Below are 20239 nucleotides of genomic sequence, written 5' to 3'. Positions count from 1 at the left end.
GGGTTCAGCATTCCAACTGCAGATGTGGCTGGAGTTAAGTCTCTGGGAGAGGAATCTGCCAGCAAATGTCACACTCCTGCTTGCTGTGGAGTCAGTAATCCAGCAGTGATTCTTTGTTTCTTGCAAGTGAGGCTTGAAAACAAGTTGCTCGCTTCCCAAAAGAGGAACAGGGCAGATTTCTGGATGTACCAAGATGCCTAAAGATCAGAGACCTGGAATTTCCCAGGTACCTGGATGAAGATTAAGACTGAGGTGCTTTTTGGAGATCCCACTAGATAACATGGGAAAATTCAGCTAGACAAATAATTACAATAGTTAGAGTTTTAAAAATTATATTCACATTCTTGTGATTTTTAAAGGCTGATGTAGTAGATGGACCTACAGGAAAAGGTGTTTTTGCATGGAACTTTGAAGAAACAATTAAAAACAAAAGAGACATCTGGGAGCTCATAACTAAGCAAAGTGCTAGTTAATGTGATTATTCTGAGTGTGTTGTTATTTTTGAGTGTTATTTTGAATGTTTATCTATAAAAGTTTCAAGCAAACATTCATTAGTGATTGTTGGGAAAATCACTAAAACCACTCAAAAGATAGCTTCATCTGTCCTTTCCCAGGAAAGGAGGGGAGGATACTGCTTCCCAATGCAAATGCAAGTTTCCCCAAGAAGGAAGTAATCACAGCTGAGGAGGGGATGTTTTTCCTTATCCTTACTGGTATCTCAGAGGTAACCTGAAAGCTGATCTGCCCCTTACCTTACCCAGCCCTGTCACTTTGGGACACACTGCTCCTGAACTAAGCCATCAGGTTTGATAGTTATCAAGTGAAAGGATTGTAAAATGCCCTAGGTCCAGCAACTGTTTAAAAATCTCAAAAAGCCCAAGAAAGCCAACTAACAATCTGGGTCTGATTCTAGAGTACTTCTGAAGCAAAGGTAATACACTGAGTGGGAGCAGTATAATGAAAGCTGATTTTTGTGACTGTGCTGGAGAAAACCTGAGAAAAATTTTAAAATTTAGACCAAATCTATACTGACATCTAACCAGGACAATGTGTGTAATGTGTTGTTTGCAGTTGAAAGTTACATACATGAGCAAAGCTTGAGTTAGCTAGATGTAAATGAGGTGAGTTTAAGGCAGGCTGAAGTGAGTTAGTGCATGTCCAGACCTCCCATCAGCCTCATGAGAATATGAATTTAATTGAGCTGAAAATTACTTTCAGGGTAGAACCCCCAAATACTGTGGCTTTTGACTGAATCGTGTCATATTAGACGTACACTGTATGTAGCCAAATATCTACCCTTGTGACTATCTTTGCATTGCAAGAATTTTGAACAATTTTATATATTTGAAGCATCTCTGATGTTACTTTTAAAAGAAATATCAGCAGGTGGACATTTGGGCTCTGAATGTGCTAGGCCAAAATACTGTAGCAGGCTTAACAGGCAGGAACAACTTCCATACTGATAATTTAGTATATGGTTTTAAAGCAATCGTAAGAGGAAGAAAAAAATGTTAAAAGAGTGAAACTTGTAAAATTGAATTCTCACTAGCAATCACACAATCCATTCTCAATAGCATTTAAGGTTTTTTTTTAAAACTGATCATTTCTGCTTTTCAAACAGTAATCTATTTGAGGAATTACAATCTTTCATTTTTAAGGAGAGAATAAGAAAAAATTGATTTAACTATATGTTTCTTCATATTGCTTGACATAATTTCTTTTATATTTTCTCCACAAAACCTTACTCCCTATTTTTTACACAGAAATTTTCAACATTGTCTCAGCATTCAGACACATGCTACCTCACATTTAGCGAAAAAACTCAATTTGGCAGTTCTGTAATAACCAACAATTTCCCCTTAATTTCATATGGTGAGACTGCTACTAACTATGACAGTTATTTCCAATTATATTGACTAAACATTCAGGCAGCTTCTACCAATCTCAAATGTTTCTTAGCTTTTTTTCCTCTGTGGCTTCTACCCTGGAATTCACATTAATGCACCTCAAAGCTTTATCAAAGGATAAAGAATGAAATATTTGATCCAGCAGTGAATCATCAGCTTCCTTCTGTTGCCAGATGAACAACAAACCTTTATTGAGCCATGTATCAGAGCCCTGGAGCTGGTGCAGAAACCTCTCTCCTGTTTAGCAGGATGTCTCCACCAGGAAGCAGTGCTGACATGCCATGCACAGTGATGGAGGGAGGTTTTATCATGTGATCTTACCTGGCTCTAAGGAGTATCCTAAAATTACCATGCCTTATTAAGATGGGAAAAGCATTAATTCTTTTTAGCTGGTAATCAAGAGGTTGTTTAGTAAAAAGTCTCAAAAATAAGATTCAGTTTGTAAAAGTAAGTTCCTTGTGGTTTTGTTTTTCTCCAAGTGGACAGAATTCCCAGCTACCAGCTCTCACCAGTACACATTATTACCCAGTTGCTGAATGTCCAGAGCAACTCCCTTTGGAAGTCAGCTTGGAGAAATAACATTGACTGTGTTCTACATGAAGGGAGGAGAATCCATGGTGTGAGTTGAAAAATAGTAAGAAACATAAAAGGGATGTGGCCCTTATGCCTGAACATGCAAAATATAATTATTGGCAGCTGTGTGGAATCAGGAAGCAGTTCTGGCAAAGAACATGTGATGGCAGTGCCAGACGGCGCCAGAGAGAGACACAGAGGGCCAGGCAGGGCCTGACAGAGCCAGACAGGTCCAGAGAGAGCCAGGCAGGGCCAGGCAGCACCAGCCAGCAGGACTCATCAACTCACAGGACCCTCTGCTGCTTCAAGGAAAATGGGAGCTGAGAGCAGATCAAAGCTGGTCACACTTCTACACTAAGAGATTTGACTTTTGTCTCAAGAATTCTCCCCTTCACCCCTGCCCTTCTCCCTTTTGTTCAGGTTTGCCATGGTTACCTGTGGTTTTGTACAGCTCACCTTAGATATATTGCTTGTTCTTTGAGTGAGTTACTGGCTTGGCAGCTCAGGGGTATGAAGCTTTATGGATGGATGCCAGTGCTGCAGGTGATTACCCTGAGTCACATGAGAGACAATAAATGGAACCACAATTGTGAAGAATTTTTTTTTTTCTCTTCTTTTTTTTTTTTTTTTAATTGCTCTGGTATGGTAACACAGTTCACTTCCTGAGTATTCACCGTTTGTCCGTGTTTCACATAACTGTTCTGGGCTTGTGCAGGATCTGTTGGGCATAGAACACTGCACAAATTAGCTGCTTGTTAATTTCAGTGCCTAGCAGGAATAGGCTGGGGCAGCAAAAGCTGTCTTCAGCTGTGTGTCAGGTCACAGGTTTGACAGAGTGGTTGGCAACCACTGGGAGTTCGGTGTGCACCTTCCCCTTTGCCCATCCATAACCCCAAGTCTGAGAGCACTGCTTCAATCAGCATGGCCAAGGTTTGATCCCAGCTGAGTCCAGCGGCCAGCAGCCAGGCTGGGAGATGTGGCTACCTCTAAGTGAGCGCTTCCACATATTCTCAGCTCACCACTCACTGGCGTTGCCAGCTTGCGGGGGGACTTTGTGAAAGGTAAGAAGCCAGGCAGGCAATGCTGGGGGTCCTGCAGCAGACATCATCCTACTGTACAGAGAGAAACAAAGCTAACATTACTGAAATCAATCAAAAATCTCATTAGGTAATAATAGCATGGCCACATACACACTGCATACACGCCTAGTTTCATTAGTTTAGGCAGTTTTGCTGCCAAGAGCTGATGTGGAAGCTACAATAAGTCCCAGTGGCATAGCTGCAAAAATTGGTGTAATTTCTCACTAGCAAATAAACCTGCTACATTGAAAAGTAGTAAATAATTCTATTATTTAACCAACAATTAAAGGCTAATAGCACTCCTGGAAAGATTTGATTTCTCTCAGAGATTTGAAGGAGCTCCACCAGAAACTCCACTCTTGGATCTTCAGTTCATCTCCAATTGTATTTTTTTACTTGTGAGTGAAGTCATATGGTGGAACAGTTGCTGCTGGTGGAAAGGTATTTAAGCGTCACAAATGGATTGCTAGTGAAGACCACACTACTTTAAAGCCTGCCTTTGCTCATAATAGTGACAGCTAAGAAAATATAGATGTGAAGACAAACAGTCTAACATCTCCTGTCTATTAAGTATATCTATTAAGTATATATATTAAGTATACACAAGGTAAAAACTAAATCTAGTATATATTTGGGGAGATAAATATCTAGGGGAAAAAGTGCTTTGGCTAAAAATCCACAGATTGTAACTTTCAAGGAAGTTCAGGCTTTATGTAATTTAATCTCCCATGTGACAGAAAACAGGCATGTCATTGCAGGGCAGGGCTGTATGTAGACCAGGCTGGGCAGGAATTTGGTGATCACCCTGGGATGCTTGAATAGCTCATGACACTATTGAAATCACCAAGATCCTGGTAACACATAGACCAGCCAAGTCTGTGAGAAGAGTAATTGATGATGGCTGGTGTGAAACTTTATGAGAACCTTTGTGTAGTTTCATGAAAAGTCATAGAGAATCTTGTTTTCAAAAAGCATACATCTGTATTCTGGATAATTTAATAATAGATTACAGAAATATTGTACTAACCATTTTGCTTTGGGTTTTTTTCAGAGCTAAGTTTTACTAAATATTTTGGCTTCAGCTAATTTGCTGGGTCACCCTTCAGTAATGGAGTGATTCCAAAATTGATGAATTGTACAAATAGAGTAACAAAAAAAAAGAGATGAGAACTCTTTTATCAGAATTCAAAATGTGTCAGTGTTTGTTTCTGAACCCAGATTAACAGTGACTAGGGTGACAAAAATCAAGTGCTGAAAGTTCCTTCTTTCTGTTTAAAAGCTATACCTTATGTCTGCCAGACCACTGTGGCATGTATTAGAAATCAACATTTCTGGAGTAAATTTCTAATCTAGTGGTGCCCAGGAAAAAACAGTATTTACCTCTCCTGTTTGACAGAGATTCCAGTTTTACTACCTTTCTAATCAAAGCAGCAATCTGACAGAACCTCAGTTTGGCTGATTTCAGGGTGCTGAAAATCTTGAGCAAAATCTGCAATGTCCTTTAGATTATTTAATTTCTGAAAGGGCTTAACTCTAATTTGCTCATTGTTAAAAGCACTTAGGTACCTCTGTGCTTTTTCCTTTTGAATAATGAGATTTGTGTTCCTGAAAGTCATTGACTGCAAAACACATCACCCTTGATGCATGATTCAATTCTTAAAGCACGTCTTGTTTTTGAAGGTAATGCAAAAGTCAGTGTTGATTAAAAGTGTTCAATTGAATGGTGACAAGCTATAGCTCCTCATTTACTTTATAATGTGATACAAGAATAAATTATGAGCATGGACCTGAAAAAATCTTCTGGGTCACTGAGTTCACCCCCACTGCTGCAAATTAATGTGCACATCTGACAAGTCTACAGCTTTAAGTAATCCAAAATATAATGCAAACCCACAGTAAACAGAACCTAATCTATACACAGAAGTTTCTATAACGCTACTGTGCTCTGTCATGAGTTCAGCCCTGGCATTCTGGTAACAGCCAATAAACAGAAAGACACTGACTGAACACGTGAGGATTCTGGTGTCTGTCACACGTATTGGCTGTTAGCTAGTGGTCAGTAACACCTCCTCATCCTCATCATCCTCTCCAGTGAGGACAGTCACACATCAAGTGTAGCCTTTCTGGTCAGCATATTATGAGTCCCCTAATGATCCACCCTCATTTTATACCCCAGAGACAGAAGTGAATGAATCCACCACCCTTGTATTGTAGCTCAATGGTTTTTTTGTCAAGCAGTGGCAACAGGATTACTGTTTTACCCAGCCCAGCATTTAAAAGGTGAAGAATGGCTCTTGTGCCCTCCTTGGACATAGAGGACATTTTCAGTTGTGAAGATCAGGCTCCAAAAACAGGTGATGCACTGATCATTCCATTACCTGTTCTATGAACCTAATTCTGCTTTCAGAGAGCCCAAATAATAAATCAGAGGTGTATTACCTTAGAAATATCTGAATCAATTTAAATGAAAAAAAAAAAAAAAAAAACAAACCTGTGAAGTCAGTGTATAAAGAATACTAGTGATATTAGAAAGTCCAGGATTGGAAATGCCTCATTGCTAAGAAAAATTAACATTCAAGCCCCAGTAAATATTTACATTCAATTACTTCATGATGTGCAGCTAAAATACTATTCCAGTCTGCTATAAAACTCATGCAAGAGTTTAAAGGCTGCCACAGGACCCGTGTCCCAAATGGAGGGCTGCTTTACTTTTATCTGCAGTTCCTTATTTCTGTATATTGTTCTGTGGGTTTTTTCTTCTGGATTCTTGGCTGCTGTGGTAAGAGGGGTTGGTGAATAAGGAATAGACTTGCTATTGCCTAAGATATCATTAAAACAAAACCCAAATCCTACCACAGTAGAGTTTTGGCTTAAATAAATTTTCCCTTGAAAACTAGCTTTGATCAATTTCTTTCAAACTTGTTTTTTTCAAATTTAAAAGCAACTGAATAAGTTTCAGTGCTCCCATAAAATTTATTTGTTTTTATTGCATTTTCTGGTTTAGTTTGTAATGAGAAATAAAGCAGTTCTGCTTTATCTGCAAGTGCTAAGGCCCAGCCTCAAATTAATGAGAATGAGATTGCACAAATACTCAAAAGACATCACAGTAATCTTCAAATCTTAATTTTCACATGAAAAATAGTCTTTTCAGAATGAGAAGAAACTCCAATCAAAATTCCAAGATTTATAAGTAAGGACTCTGTGCACAAAGGAACTCTGTGTTTGCCGTAGAGTGTCATGTGCTAAAGCACATGAAGGTCACCCCAAGGATTATGTGATCCGGAACAAAACACAACATGCATCTCCTACAGGAAAAGCGTGTCAGAAAAACCCCATGTATTTGCAAAGCCTTGGCTTTTTGGTCTCCAATGTCTTTTTAAATCTAGAAGAGGCTATTCTTTCCCCCATTAAATCTATCTTTCCTGGACATGCAGTGGTAATCCTCATCGAACTGCAAAGCCTATCATGAAGAAAATTTACTTTGTATTGAGACAGCTCATCTTGTAACAGAATTTTAATGCAATATGACAGGCAAGTTTTTTATTTTTGGAGAGAAAGAATATCTGTATGAACTTTGCTAACTGCTCACACTGCATTTATTGGCCCTTTACTCTTACCCTTGCACACACGTGCATTAGATACCAAGGGATTGAAAACAATTAAAACCGACCCAAGATAAGGACCATATTCAATGACATTGCCCAGTGCTTTAAAGCTTAAAGAAGCTTTAAGCCCATTGTACTGGGCCCAAAGTAGAATTCACTGCTAAAATTTAATAAAACAAAGACCTTCAGGTCCTCAGCAAGATCCAGGTCACTGAAGGAGGTTTCCAACCAGTTTCTAATCTATTTAAAAGAATCTTCAACTTCTTTGAGACTAACATTGTGAATGGCAGAAATCACAGAAATGTTGACAAGGCAGACTTGTTTCTATTATGACTTCCTTCATAAGACATGAAGGGAAACAGCTCATGTAACAACTTCTAACCTAATGAGACAGGTTAGAAGAAAAGGGCTCTATAGAGCTGAATATATATCTACTGCCAGCAACTCAGAGAAAGGTGGCATCCCATGCTTGTTACTCAAGAGTCGCCATTACAAACTGTGCTGTAAATGATCTCAGGAACATTTTGCTCCTCACAGTTTTAAAGGATTGCATGCCTTTCAATTCAGGTGGGAAGAAAGTTCCAGATTCAGGGGAGGTGTCCCAACAATTTCTTTTGTCTTCCTAAATCTGTTCTGTTTTGCTCTTTTTCTGGCAGTGTCATACCACCTTTTTCTTAGCTTTTATTCCCTCCAGTTCCTAGCAGAGCTGCAAAACAGAGCCCTTCTTTATTACTTACCTGCTGAAACTTCTCTCTGAGACCATACAATTTACCTTGGTTGGAGACATGGCTTATTTCCCAGATGTAAAGAAACTGACACCGGCCCTCTGTTACAATTTTGCTGCTCAAAAGTGATGGCTACAACTTGCTTAAATTGTTAACTCACTCCAGAATAACTTAACTGATTCTGGTCAGAGAAACAAATGCTGCAGATAACTCAGACTGTAGATACTGAGTGCCTAAAATGAAAAATGGTCCAATTCTCGAGAAAAAAACAAATCAAAATGCTGGCTAGGGTGGGGAAAGAATTGGACAGGACATAAATAGGTAATTTTAAGTGATGCTGGTTATTTGGTGTTCTGGTGCTATATCTAACAAGTTTAAATGCTTAAAATAAATCTTGTCTCAGCTTCACACTTTATAGCATGGACCTTGCTTCCATGAGAGCAAAGAACCTGGGAAATTTCCAACAATTTGTAAGTTTGTTTCTGCTGCTGTATCTCCATTGTACCTGATAACCATGCAGCGATGGCTGGCCAGCTTGGCTCTGTTCTGGTGAAAATGCTATGGACAAGACCCACTTCATTGACCTAAAGGACAGGACTAATCTAAGAGAGCCATATCCATTTTTACAGTAATATAGTTCTGAAATAATTTGTTGTGTATTAAATTTGTGTATGTATATTAATGCTTTAAGGTAGGATTTGGAAAGTAACACGTTGGATTTTCAAAGTGACAAAAAATCCAGATTGGTTCATCACTGATGAATCTGCTTTCTTACTCTGGTTTATCTAGACCCTATTCATAGACTTGATCTAGAACAGCTACTTTTGTTCTGGAATGATTAGTCCATGGAAATTATTTTTGGGAATGTCACTGCAAAACTGTGTTTCCATTCCAGCACACTATTGAAGTCCTTGACAGTATATTTCCACACTAATGCCTGCATCAACATTGGCTATTTTAGGGGGAAGGTAAAGAGCAATGACGAACTACTGGGTAATAAAAAATAGACTGAAGCCCAACACAGATAACTTTTCATTTTATTGCTTTGCTATTTTTTTCCTGAAGGTAAATGCCTTTGTGAAGACCATTTCACATATCTTTTGTTTTCAGTGACAGATTGCTTGATAGGTACTTTTGTTTTTCTTTGTATAATTTACTCCTTGTGATGAGAAGCTGGGAAATCTCAGAAAGCTCTCCTTTAAATATGTGCCTCACCTGAAGAGGCAGGGTTTTACCTCTGTGGAAGGAGCACTTCACCAGGGCTACAAAAGAGAGCATCGCCCTCCAACTCTGCTGCAATCCCTCCTACTTACAGCATCCTACTCCCTGTCCAGGCACAGAGTAGTGTGTCAGGTGGGCTTTCGGGTCTGGCTATTTAAGAAGTTCTTGTTTTTTGGAGTGGTTCTGGGAGCTGGGAAGAGGCTGGCAGGGTTTGGTTCCCTCAGACAAAATTCGTATCTGAATTGCTCTCTGATGCGTCCATGGAATAACAGATCAGCCAGAGAAGCCATGCACAGCCCGGGGTCTCTCCTCTCGGCTTGTGTCCCACAGCCGCCCCCAGCAGCTGCACCGAGAAGCTTTTGGCTCCAAGGGCAACAGCCGGGGTAGAGCCTGTGGCCCTTAGGTTTCCTTTCCTTTCCTAATCCTTGTGACGTGATTTTGAGCTTCTCGCTGGGTTCGTCCACTAAGGGGCCCATAAACACCCCTGTGGCATGCGAATAATGAGGAGCTTGAGAGCCTCTTGCTCCCTGCAGCTGCATCCCGGAGCCCACTGGTTCGCTCAGGGGCGAGTGGGATGCGCACGGTTAGCCCAGGACGGGTCTGGCTCAGCGGGAGCTCCTCGCAAGGGGCCACGCAAGCGGCAGGCGTTGCTTCCCCAGGGTCGGCCGGGAAGGGGGCAGGAAAGGGTGTTTTCCCCCCTCCCCTTGGCCCCCGCTCCCGGCCCTAGGGAGGGGCCAGCCCCGGCGGGTGCGCCCTTTCCCCGCCGCTGCCCCCGGGCCGGGCGCAGCCCCTGGTCCCCTGGCAGCCGGGGCGGCCCCTCCGGCGTGTCCCGTTGCCGCTTGGGCCGAGCCGGGCCGGGGCGGGGGCGCGGGCGCATCCCGCCTCCGCCGCCTTCAGGGGCGCCGCGTCCCGCTGGCGGCGCCTCATGGCGCGATGCAGCTGCAGTGGGAGGGAGAGGAAACCCACCCCCCTCGCCCGGCGGCCGCCTTTGTAACCGCCCGGCCCAGCTCAGCGCGCAGCGGCTCGGGGAGCGCCGGAGCGCGGCGGCGGGAGCAGATGGAGCCGGAGGGTAAGGCTACGCCCAGCTCCCCGCGCCCCGGCCGCGATCCGGAGGGAGTTCTCGGTGGAGGCTGCGGCGGCCGCGGGGAGCTGGGCCGGGAGCGAGGCGGCGCCGTGGTCCCGGCGGGCCGCGGGGTCTCTGCGGCGCGGGCGGGAGGCTGGTTCCCGGGCCGGCCCCGCTCCAGGTGTGCGGGCCCGCCGCCGCCTCCTTTCGCTGCCCTCCCCTCGCCGGCTGGCGGGCGGGCGCGGTCCCGCCGGCTCTGCTGGCGCCAGGGCCCCGCTCCGCCCGCGCCCTCGGCGGGGAGCCTGGGGTCGGGCCGCTCCGCCGCGGGGAGGCGGGGGCCCAGCGGAGCAGCTCGCACGGACTCGGAGGCGCCTTCAACTAACTTTCTTTCTTTAATTGATTTTTTCTTTTCGTTCCCTGCCCCCGCGAGCGGCTGGCGCGGTTCTGATGCAAACCCATCGCCCGGGGGGCCGGCCCGCCCTCCCCAGGCTGGACCCGCAGCGGCGCTGCCCGCGCTGCCCGCGGCCTCCCAGGCTCCAGCTGCGGGCTCACCCCGAGCTGCCCCCGCACACGCACTCCGGACCCGGCGTCCCTGTGCGCCTCACAATGGCCAGGGAATCCATGTTTGAGTAAATGCAGCACTGAGTTGTGTAAATATATTTTTAGTTCTCGTAAAACAACACAAAATCAGTTCTGTTAAACATTAATTTCATTAAGACTGCTATTAACTGTAGAGATTAAATTTATTTCCTGCCAATCCATATTTAGGCACTTATGAAATGCTGAGGTTTTTTTCCTTCTCTCCTTTTTCAATACCTTTTGGAACTGTTAGTACTCTAAACATAAACCATTTCCAGTTGCAAATGGGAAATCTCTGAACCATAATGATCTGCTATGTTTAGCTGGCTGCCTCTGTAAAACCAGGATTCTCGCGGGAAAAAAAAACCAATAAAACAAAAAAACCCCAAAAAACAGAAACAAGGAAGGAACGGGGGAAAAAGCCCAAAAAACCCTGAAGAGATTTATGTTTAGAAAACTGGCCACATTCATCGTAGCTGTTTTTTAAACCTCAGTACCTATGTCACATTTTCCATTCCAAATACTAAGAGTGGTGTAACTACGTTAAAGGGATATACTCTACTTTCCATTGCATGCTTTAGGGAATTTTAACACAAAGGAAAACAGCTCTGCAACATAAAAGAATCTTGCAGTGCCTGATACACAGCGGCACCAAGGAATCGGAGAGACTATTGGCAATTGTTAATGACCAGAATTGGTTTTGTTGAGAAGCATGCAGAATGGAAAGGGGTTATGTATGGCGACCAATACATTGATAAAAGGATTCTTGCATTCTTTAGAAGAAGTTTGTCTTTCATAGAAAGCTGTTTTTCACAATGCTAGGAAGATGCTTTAGAGTTCGTACTCCATCTAGCAGAGCTGTGTTTATAATATCCCTTGGAATAATCAAGCTGGGTTGTTCCTGATTTAGCTCATTTGTGACCCAGTTCGTTATGTTGTAAGTGTTCTTACCTTAATAATGCTAAAGAAAAATTATAAAAATGACACTGAGTTTGAAGGAACTCCTTTTACAGAAATAAGTTCTTATTTTTAAAAAGTGGAAGTTTTCTGTCCTGTTTTTACCTACAAAAGTTGGGTCAACCTAGGAAAGATGATGGCGAGTTTCAGAGCTGCTGAAGTTCCCCACCTGCCCTGGATCCAGAGATATTCAGGCAATCTGACTTCTGGCACCTCCTGAACTTTGTGTACCAATCTTCAGTACATTAATTTTTAGAGGCTGGTCCTCCCACATGGGATGGAGCCTGCGGTAGTGAAATGCCCATGCTATCAGCCTCGTGCTCTGTTAGTGAAAGGGTCAGGGCTCTCATGTCAATTGCTTGTGAATTGCAATACAAGCAGTATGTAATTGCAATGTCAGTCGCTTGTAGATTGGTGCAATATGTGTCCCTCTGTATGTGTGTGTTTGTGATTTCCTTGAGTGTGGTGCATCTCGCTAAAGAGCATCAACCAGTGAGCCTTACTCCTGTTTCCAGAGTCAGGGGACTCAGTGTGGTAATATAAGGGAAATAGAGCTTGCTTGCTCTTGTGGCTCTGATCTGATGTGCCCTGCTTGCATAGTCCTGGCTGGAATCCTTCTTGAATGGAGCTGGAATTGCTGTTGTTCGGTCATATTTGCCACAGTTTCCTGCATTTAAATGTATGTCTAAAACTCTTGCTGAAAGTGGAGTCAGGACTTTCTCTTTCCAGAGGACCTTTGCCTCTTGCCGAGTGTGCAGATCTAAGGCCTGGCAGGTAACTTCTACAGAAGCAGGAAGAAAGATGGAGTTGATACTAGGTTGCCCTTTCCTTAATGAAATCCAGTGTAGCATGCGAATGCTATGGAAATACTGACCGACACAATTCTTGTGGGTGTCTCCCCAGCTCCTAACAATGGCTGAAGTGATAATGTAGGACAAGGTTGGGACTGCAGAGTGTATTTGGTCTTGGAGTGTCTCAGTGGTGCAAGAGAGAATATTACATTCAAAACAATAAAAGCAGTAGAATCATAGTGATGATGGTCCCCATGGCTTTTTGTGTGGGATGAACTTCTGTAGCATGGTCCAGAATGAGGAAGACTGCCTTAGGTCAGTGGTAGTGGAAGTGGGATATTGAAACCTTGTGACACCAGGAGTGACAGACTTGAGAAGTCAAAATCCCACGTGATGATTTTTTAGTTGTGCATTGTTTGCACTGCATTGTTTTCAAGGCGGTTTTTGTCGCATGGTTTTCCAATGGTTTTATACTCTGAATTCCCTGATCAGGTTCAATGTGTTTGGTTTTGAGGAAGCTTTGTTCTCAAAAAAGCTGTGTGAGGTGCAGTGGTGTGGGCAGGGCTGCTCTCTGAAATATGACCTCAAGTCCAACTGTTTCCTACTGCTTTTCAATGAAAAATGTACAACTAATTTCTGCAGGAAGTTTTGGGAACACCTATGTCTTCCCATGTGTCTATAAGCTTAAAAAACACTGAATTTTCCTAACTGAAGCATGTCTGTTCCTGCTGACCAAGCTTAATAATTATGGATGCATGGGGTTTTTTTTCCAAGTTGTCTGGTTAGTTTTTAGGGATCTTGATAAGATTATTGGAGATCAATAATAGTCCTGCTTTGATCAGTGCGTGTGACCAAGGGGTCTATGTGAGAATTGAAAGGGCAGGGAGTATACATGCAGCAATGATATGATTAATGCTTTAGTTAATTTCTCTGACTGTGCACTGCTTTCTACCACATAGCGCACAGAAGCTGTGAACTTCTGAAATACTTTTGAGCAAGATTTTGAGTAAGATTAATTTTCTTCTTCAAGCTGTTTTGTTGAAATTTACATTTTAATTTTTAAATTTAAATTTTTCATTTACTGAAAACTCAATTTGAAACTAAAAGAGGTGACTGGTAAAACCTAAGTAATTAATATTTCTAGCTCCCTGGATACAGCTATTGTGTTAGACATTTGAGCCATTGATTGCATTTGAGTTGAGTGAACAGTGGTGGATAAAATCAGTAATAACTACTGTAGTATCCATTTGTATTGGCAGCATCAGATTTGTGAAATTTGATGTTTCACTTGAGACAATGACTTGTGATTCTTACACAATGGTGAATATTGATACTCTTTTGAAAATATATCTCTTGTTTCAAATTCTCTGAACTAGTTGAAAGTTCCTTTTAGGTAAAAAAAATAATGTGACTTCATATATTTCAGATGTGGGAACAGAGCATATGACATAACCTGAGCTAAGATGAACTTGGGTATGAGTGAGAGGAGGAGGAAAGTAGGAGGGAGTATCGTTGAAGTCCTTTCCATGATGTGACAGCTCTTGAGCCATGCTGCATGCCCGTCACCAGCTCTCAGGGCTCTCTTTTTGTTCTCTGCCAACCCCTTTGAACACCCTGCTGAGAGCTGAGCCTGGCACCCCTGAGCACAGGACCCCAGACCTCCATGGTGAAAATCCATGTGAAATTGAAAATAGATGTCTGCAGCTCACTGTTGCATTCTCTGGAGCATTTGGGAGGCAGTCAAGTCACAGCACGGAAGTCTGGCTGGTTTGGAGGTTATGAGTGGTGAAATTTGAGATGCCTTTGTTGGTGGAACAATAGTGAGGTATACTGGAAAGTGCTTCCAGGAGAACTTTTTTCCCTCCCTCTACTCTCCCCCCTCCCATTCACAGCCAGGTCCTAAAAGCAAGGGTTATTATAACTTGATTTACATTTTACACTTTGCAGCATCTTAAAATTTAATGGGTCTTTGGGTTTTATTTCACAGTTTGTGGCTGTTCATTCTATCTGTAGTGCCTGCAGTTAGGAGTTGCTGATATTACAATACTGAGTGTTTGCTTTACCTGGGTACCCAGCGAGTGCTGTGCCAGCCTGTGCAGGAAGATGTGCTGGTATGGGCTGTCCCTGCTGGTGATGCTCGTTGGAGTGACAGCCTCATGCTCATCTCCACTCCCTTGGTGGCGTGGCTGTTACCTTTTCTGTCAGTGGTCACCATGTCCTCTGTGAGAAATACCCAGGTCTGCAGTTGTGGTCTGGCTTCTCAGGGTTAACTTGTTGAGTTTAAGTGGCATTATTTAAAGCACATTGCCTCTGTGGTTCCTAAGCACTACCTCACAAAATGCTATTCTCCCTGCCTTTTCTTCTGGTTTTACTGACTTCCATTGCTTTTTTTGTTGTTCTGTGAAAGAGTTTATTGGTATTACCTGCTTCCTTGTTTTCTGGGTTGCACTTTTCTTGCTATTTGTCTGGGATTAAGACCCTTGTGTGGGACAGAAAGCGAGTGATTCAACTGCTGTGAAAGGGCTAGGTGAAGAATTGAGGTGGAAGGCTGAGAAGTGGAGGTTGTTGACATAGCATAATCTCAATCATGGCATACAAGACTCACTGCAGGATCCTTAAGGGGCTCAGCAAAGTGAGTTCATCAACTCCTCATTTGTAATAACAGAGGGATGAAATTCCTATTGTGAAGCTAGGCCATTTGAGTAACCTTTCAGATATGGGCACAATACTTTTGTCCCTCAGTCTTTCTTTTCTCCGTCTTAGTGTAATTAATTTTGTGGTTATGGACTCTAAAAACCAACAGCTCTTCCACAGATAACCATCAGCATAAAAAAGTTGCAGGAGTGCTAAAATGGGATTTTTCTCCTTTGTTGAGGAGCTTGGCAGTGCTTGAATGATGTAATGTATGTTAATGGTGGGCCTAGTAAATCTGGCTTCACTGTCACAAGGCATCCCCAAGAGGCATTGTTGGTCCCTCTCTGTGCTTGTGTTGGGCACCAATAACCTGAGAAGGATGTTTTGTGTCTCAAAGAAATATGTCGAGTGTTACCAGCTTTGGTGTCTTAAATGCTGGTGAATTTCTAGAGAGCTCAGAGTTACTAGAGGCAACTAGTAAACTAGCAAAACTAGCAAACTGTTTCTAAATTTTAAAATTTCATAGGCCTCTAGAGTACATTTAAATGTGCTGGAAGTATTGATAGCTGTTCAGAGAGCACTCTTGAGGCTGGGTCAGAAGTCATTGGGCAGTGAATAGAGTAAGGTAGAATTAATGGTCTTCAAATCTGTTGATTTTTTTTTTTCCTAGTCATAGTAAAAATGCATCTTTTGGGATGACAGAACCTTCAAGGTACTAGCAGGGACGGAGCAGACCACTGACCTTTGCTGTGAGAGGTGAGGAGCTTTGAAACTTTTTAGGTCCTCATGCATTTCAGCATGGCCATGAGCAAGTACTTTACTGTAATTGCATTTTAAAATCCTGAAATGTCCCCTTTTGCAAGATTGCTCTGGTTCTTTATTTATTCTTTATTCATCTAACTTGATGCTGCTTCGCAGAAATTCTTTTGTTTAATGAATATTCAAGGAGAGAGCATTTTTATGCTGGACTATTGAACGAATCAATTGCACATCTAATTTGCCATTTTTCTCTCTTGAAGCATTTTGAGTAATCTCCACTGAAGTATACAGAATCACTGCTAAAAGTGTAGTACCTTTACAGGTAGATTCTGGTACTCATCGAGGTGGTTAATTAATGTGAATGGCTAAAACACTAATAGAGAGTCCAAAGCTGACGCTGGTTAGATGTCAGCCTGTCATTGGAAGCCCAGCCTCTATCCTTGGGATGGAGCATTTGGGTACAGTGTGTGCAAACAGCATACACACCTCTACATGGCATCACGGCAACCTGGATGGAGATTTTTGGAGGATAGCAGTCTTCATGTTAAAGAATCTAATTTCTAAAAGTCTGAGGAACCCAATAGTCCCAGTATTTTTTGAAAGACAGGGTGACATCTAAATATCACTTGGATGTCGGAGGTTTCTCCTCTTTATTTTATACTTCTGAAAAACAGGCAGGTGTCTGACTATAATGAAGGAATTTATCACTGGGCTCTAGTTTTCTTAAACTCTTGGCCTCTTTTTATTCTTTCTTTTTGGGCTTGCAGGCTCTGAGCAGAAATTCTCTCTTGGTAATTTAACCCTGAGCAAATATTTACATTCATGAGATTCTTGCTACTTCAGTAATCATTTTGAACCGTGAGGTTGGGACAGGGTGAAAGTTAATGTACCAAACACTGGGGCAAGGAACTGTGAAAGGAAGACCAAAGAAGCCTCCAGCCATGGGTTTACCATGTTTGATATGAATCACCTGCTAAGTGTAATTTGATTATCACTTCCAGAATGAGATCTACAGAAATACCGTGTTTTCTGCCACTGGCCCTATGTGTCTGATGGGGGCTTGTGATTTGAATTTTAAAAAGCTGAATAAAACTGTTTGTGTAAAAACTGAATGGAATGAAGAAGTAGAATAGAAGGCTGAGATAAAAAAAGAAGGAAAAAGTTAGTACCATGCAAAAAAACCTCATAGGGGTGTAGGAAGAGATTTTGAAGAAAGAGGGTTTTAAAGTCAAAATTAGTAAGTAATCTGAATTTTGTGGAAAAGGAAACCTGTACGAAACACTCTGGAAGATTAACCTGTGGGCAGGTGAATTCCCTTACTGCAGAAGTGAGGGGAAAGTTCTCCATGGTAACACCAGCAGAGAGCTGAATAAATGCAGTAAAGGAAGGAGTGATTTCTCTGCAGACCAGTGAATGAAAATACCACCAGATCTCAGCTTCCTGTGGGTTTGGTTTTTTTCCCTGGATTTTGCAGTTTCAATCCAGCATCGTGCCCTGTGCTGGCTGCAGTGTTTCTGGGAAAGACGGGGGATGAGAGTGTACTCAGTTCCCACACCTTTTGGGGGAGAAATATGCAAGGTTTCTCATGGAGGTTCTTGGTGGAGGATGGAGCTTCCTCATACAAGCCCACCTTGGCCACACCTTTTGAGATGTGTTTGGAGCTGCAGAGATTTGGTGGTGGTGTGGCCCTTGGGTCACGCTGCAGCTCCATGCTGCTGCTGGTGAGCTGCCAGGAGAGCAGGATTGTGTGCACCTGCATGGGATAGCTGAACACAGAATCCAGTGCAAGCTGGGCATTGTATTCCCTCTTAAATTGGATGGAAAAGGGGATTGTGCCCCCATAGGTAAAATTGTACTGTTGGGTGACATGGTTGTACTGGAGCTGTGCTGAACCTACAAAAACTGACAGTGATTAAGGCCTATCCCCCAGGCTGTAGTAGTGTACATCTTGAAACTCTTAGAGGTTTGTATTAAAATAACATATATGGTTTTTCTATTTAATTTTTTCCCCTTTTTTCCTTGTTTGTTGAATATCTGCAAAGCCCTTCACTGGGGGTAGATGAATTTTGCCCAGAGGAAACTTCAGCCATTCCAATTTCCTGTTGGACCCAGGTGTGCCACCTCTGTGAATCGCTCTCACTGGCTGTGGGAGTCATCCATTCAGAGAGAAGTTTCCCACGGAAAAACAAAGGGTGCTGCCTGCTGTATTCTCCTGGATCTGTTTTACTAATTGCTATTGAAATTCTTACAGCCTGTTTCTTGGCTGTAGAAATTCCAGGGCCAAATATCAGCACTGTGGGGAGAAGTCCCCTTCTAATTGTGGCATGGTTGAGAAATGCATGTCTTAAAATTTTTTTCCTCTTATGCAAATACATGCCTTGCTTTGCCATTTCTAATTTACTGTTGGAAGTGCAAGTGTTCCCAGCTAGGGGAGAGTAAGATTTCCTCAAAACAGTAAAATAAAAGTAGTAATTTAAGAAAGTCCTGTCTCATCCATGCTGTGTGGTGTTGTTGGAACTGGGTCTTTGATTGGAGTTATGGCTGCTTGATCTTGATGGCTGTGCAGTCAAAAAAGTTGCTTCACTTGGAATGCAGAACAGATGCTTTTCTTATTCACTTGAAAGGATAGTCTGGTTTTTTTATTGGTATTTTCCAGACCATGCAAGTCCCAAAAGTTATTTTTAAAACTGCTAATCCTCTTAGGACAAAGAAACTGCCGCAGCAAATGTTGAGTATAGGAGAGCTGCTGAGTTACTTGTCCATTTACTTTGGGGCTCTGGCCACAGACCGAAAACCTTTGTAGCAAATGGTTATGGAATAACTGGCAGCAAGAGGTGGTTTTATTATTTCTTTTCTTCCCCCAACTCTCAATTGTTTAAAAATTCCGTTGTGTCTTAAAGATAGAGGGTTCATTGACTCACAGAATTCACGGCCTCCACAGAAATTGACATTTTCTTATGGCTGGTAAAGAATTTCTAGTCGTTCAGAAGCTGTATACAGAGTTGTGCCAAGTTGCTTTACTTGCATGTTTGAAGTGTTAAAATGTTGTATCATGACAATATATTAGGAGAGTGGGGTGGATGTTCCAACCCACTCCTCTGTACAAAGTGTTGAGTTTTGTGTTTGAGCTGATTCATTCAGAGCTGTAAGGAACCCGCAGGTGAGTTGCCTCCAGCTGCACAGTGTGCACGGTTTTATTGCTCCCTTTTCTCTACTCCGTCTTTGTTGGATTTTCATAGAGAATTGAGCAGGATCTTGCTGAATGATTTTTGATGACAGCAGAGCCTCCATAGGGTGGTGGCTTCCTCTCTCTCCCATGGAGGGTCAGAAACCCAGGAGTCATAGGCGGTACCTGTAATCTGGGAGAGCCTTGGTGAAATGCTCTTAAAAATCTTAAACTGTGAGAACACGGCTTTTAAATGTGGCTGTTTGATTCCCCTACATCTGCTTTTGCACCTACATTGCTTGGGTCTGCCAACCACAAAGGTCTTGGCTGCTAAGACTATATTCCAAATTTGCCAAACACATTAGATTTTCCTGTCTCCTGGTTCCTGATCTGTTCCATTAGCTTTACAGGATGAACATCAAACTCCTGTTGAGTCCTGGTCATCTGTTTGTCCCACTTCATAGTGCCTGAGGAATCCTTGAGTACTACTGATGTGGCTTAGCATCAACCTAACACTTTTTTTTTTCCTCATTTCCAACTATTCTTGGTCTCTTCCCTCTGACATATTCAGTTCTGAGTGACACAGTTCTATGGAAGCTCCAGGATATTCCTGATGACATCTGTTCTAAAATGTTTCTGCTGTTGCATCTGCTTGGCGGACTAATAAAAATTAATAAACCCCAAGTTACTGCAGTTGGAGCTGAATTTAGCCTTGATCTTCAGATCCTTCTGGAGACCAAATTGCAAAAATGCACATTTTTGTGCATTACTTTCTGTCCTCTAAAACTTTTAGTTTCATATCCAAAACTTATTGAGGTTTAGATAGATTGTGTTTGTGGAGTTATGATAACTCTGTGCTGCTGTTTCCCTCATTTTTTAATTTTATTTCATTTAATTCCCACCTCCCACTGAATTTATGTTCCTCTATCTTGTGATGGAAGAAGTGATTTTGCATATTAAATGAGAGTTTTGAGCATGTAATCTCTTGGTGTAGCTTGAAGAATTCTGGGTGTGATAATATGATACATAACAAAATCCATTGTAATTGTCATTCCTAAGTACCATGCATCCCACAGGGAATCCCTTCAGGCACCTACTGAGGAGGTGCTTGACACTAAAAGCTGATTTTTTATTTCACCAGATAGTGAGGAAAATAAGATGAGACTTAATCTTATATCCA

General features: G+C 42.4%; 1 protein-coding gene across 1 annotated transcript in view; it reads left to right on the top strand.

Annotated features, from left to right (window-relative positions):
- The first annotated feature begins 9684 nt into the window (after window positions 1-9684).
- Window positions 9685-20239, top strand: part of FGD3 (FYVE, RhoGEF and PH domain containing 3) — a 94422-nt gene continuing 83867 nt past the window's right edge. Inside the window, 2 exon segments of the mRNA XM_059480219.1 lie at window positions 9685-9796; window positions 9799-10179. Coding sequence (XP_059336202.1) covers window positions 9685-9796; window positions 9799-10179 — 493 coding nt within the window.

The sequence above is a fragment of the Ammospiza nelsoni genome, chromosome 11 (genome assembly GCF_027579445.1).
Source record: "Ammospiza nelsoni isolate bAmmNel1 chromosome 11, bAmmNel1.pri, whole genome shotgun sequence".
Taxonomy (NCBI): domain Eukaryota; kingdom Metazoa; phylum Chordata; class Aves; order Passeriformes; family Passerellidae; genus Ammospiza; species Ammospiza nelsoni.
The sequence above is the reverse complement of the archived record's forward strand: the minus strand, read 5'-3'. Positions and strand labels throughout refer to the sequence as shown.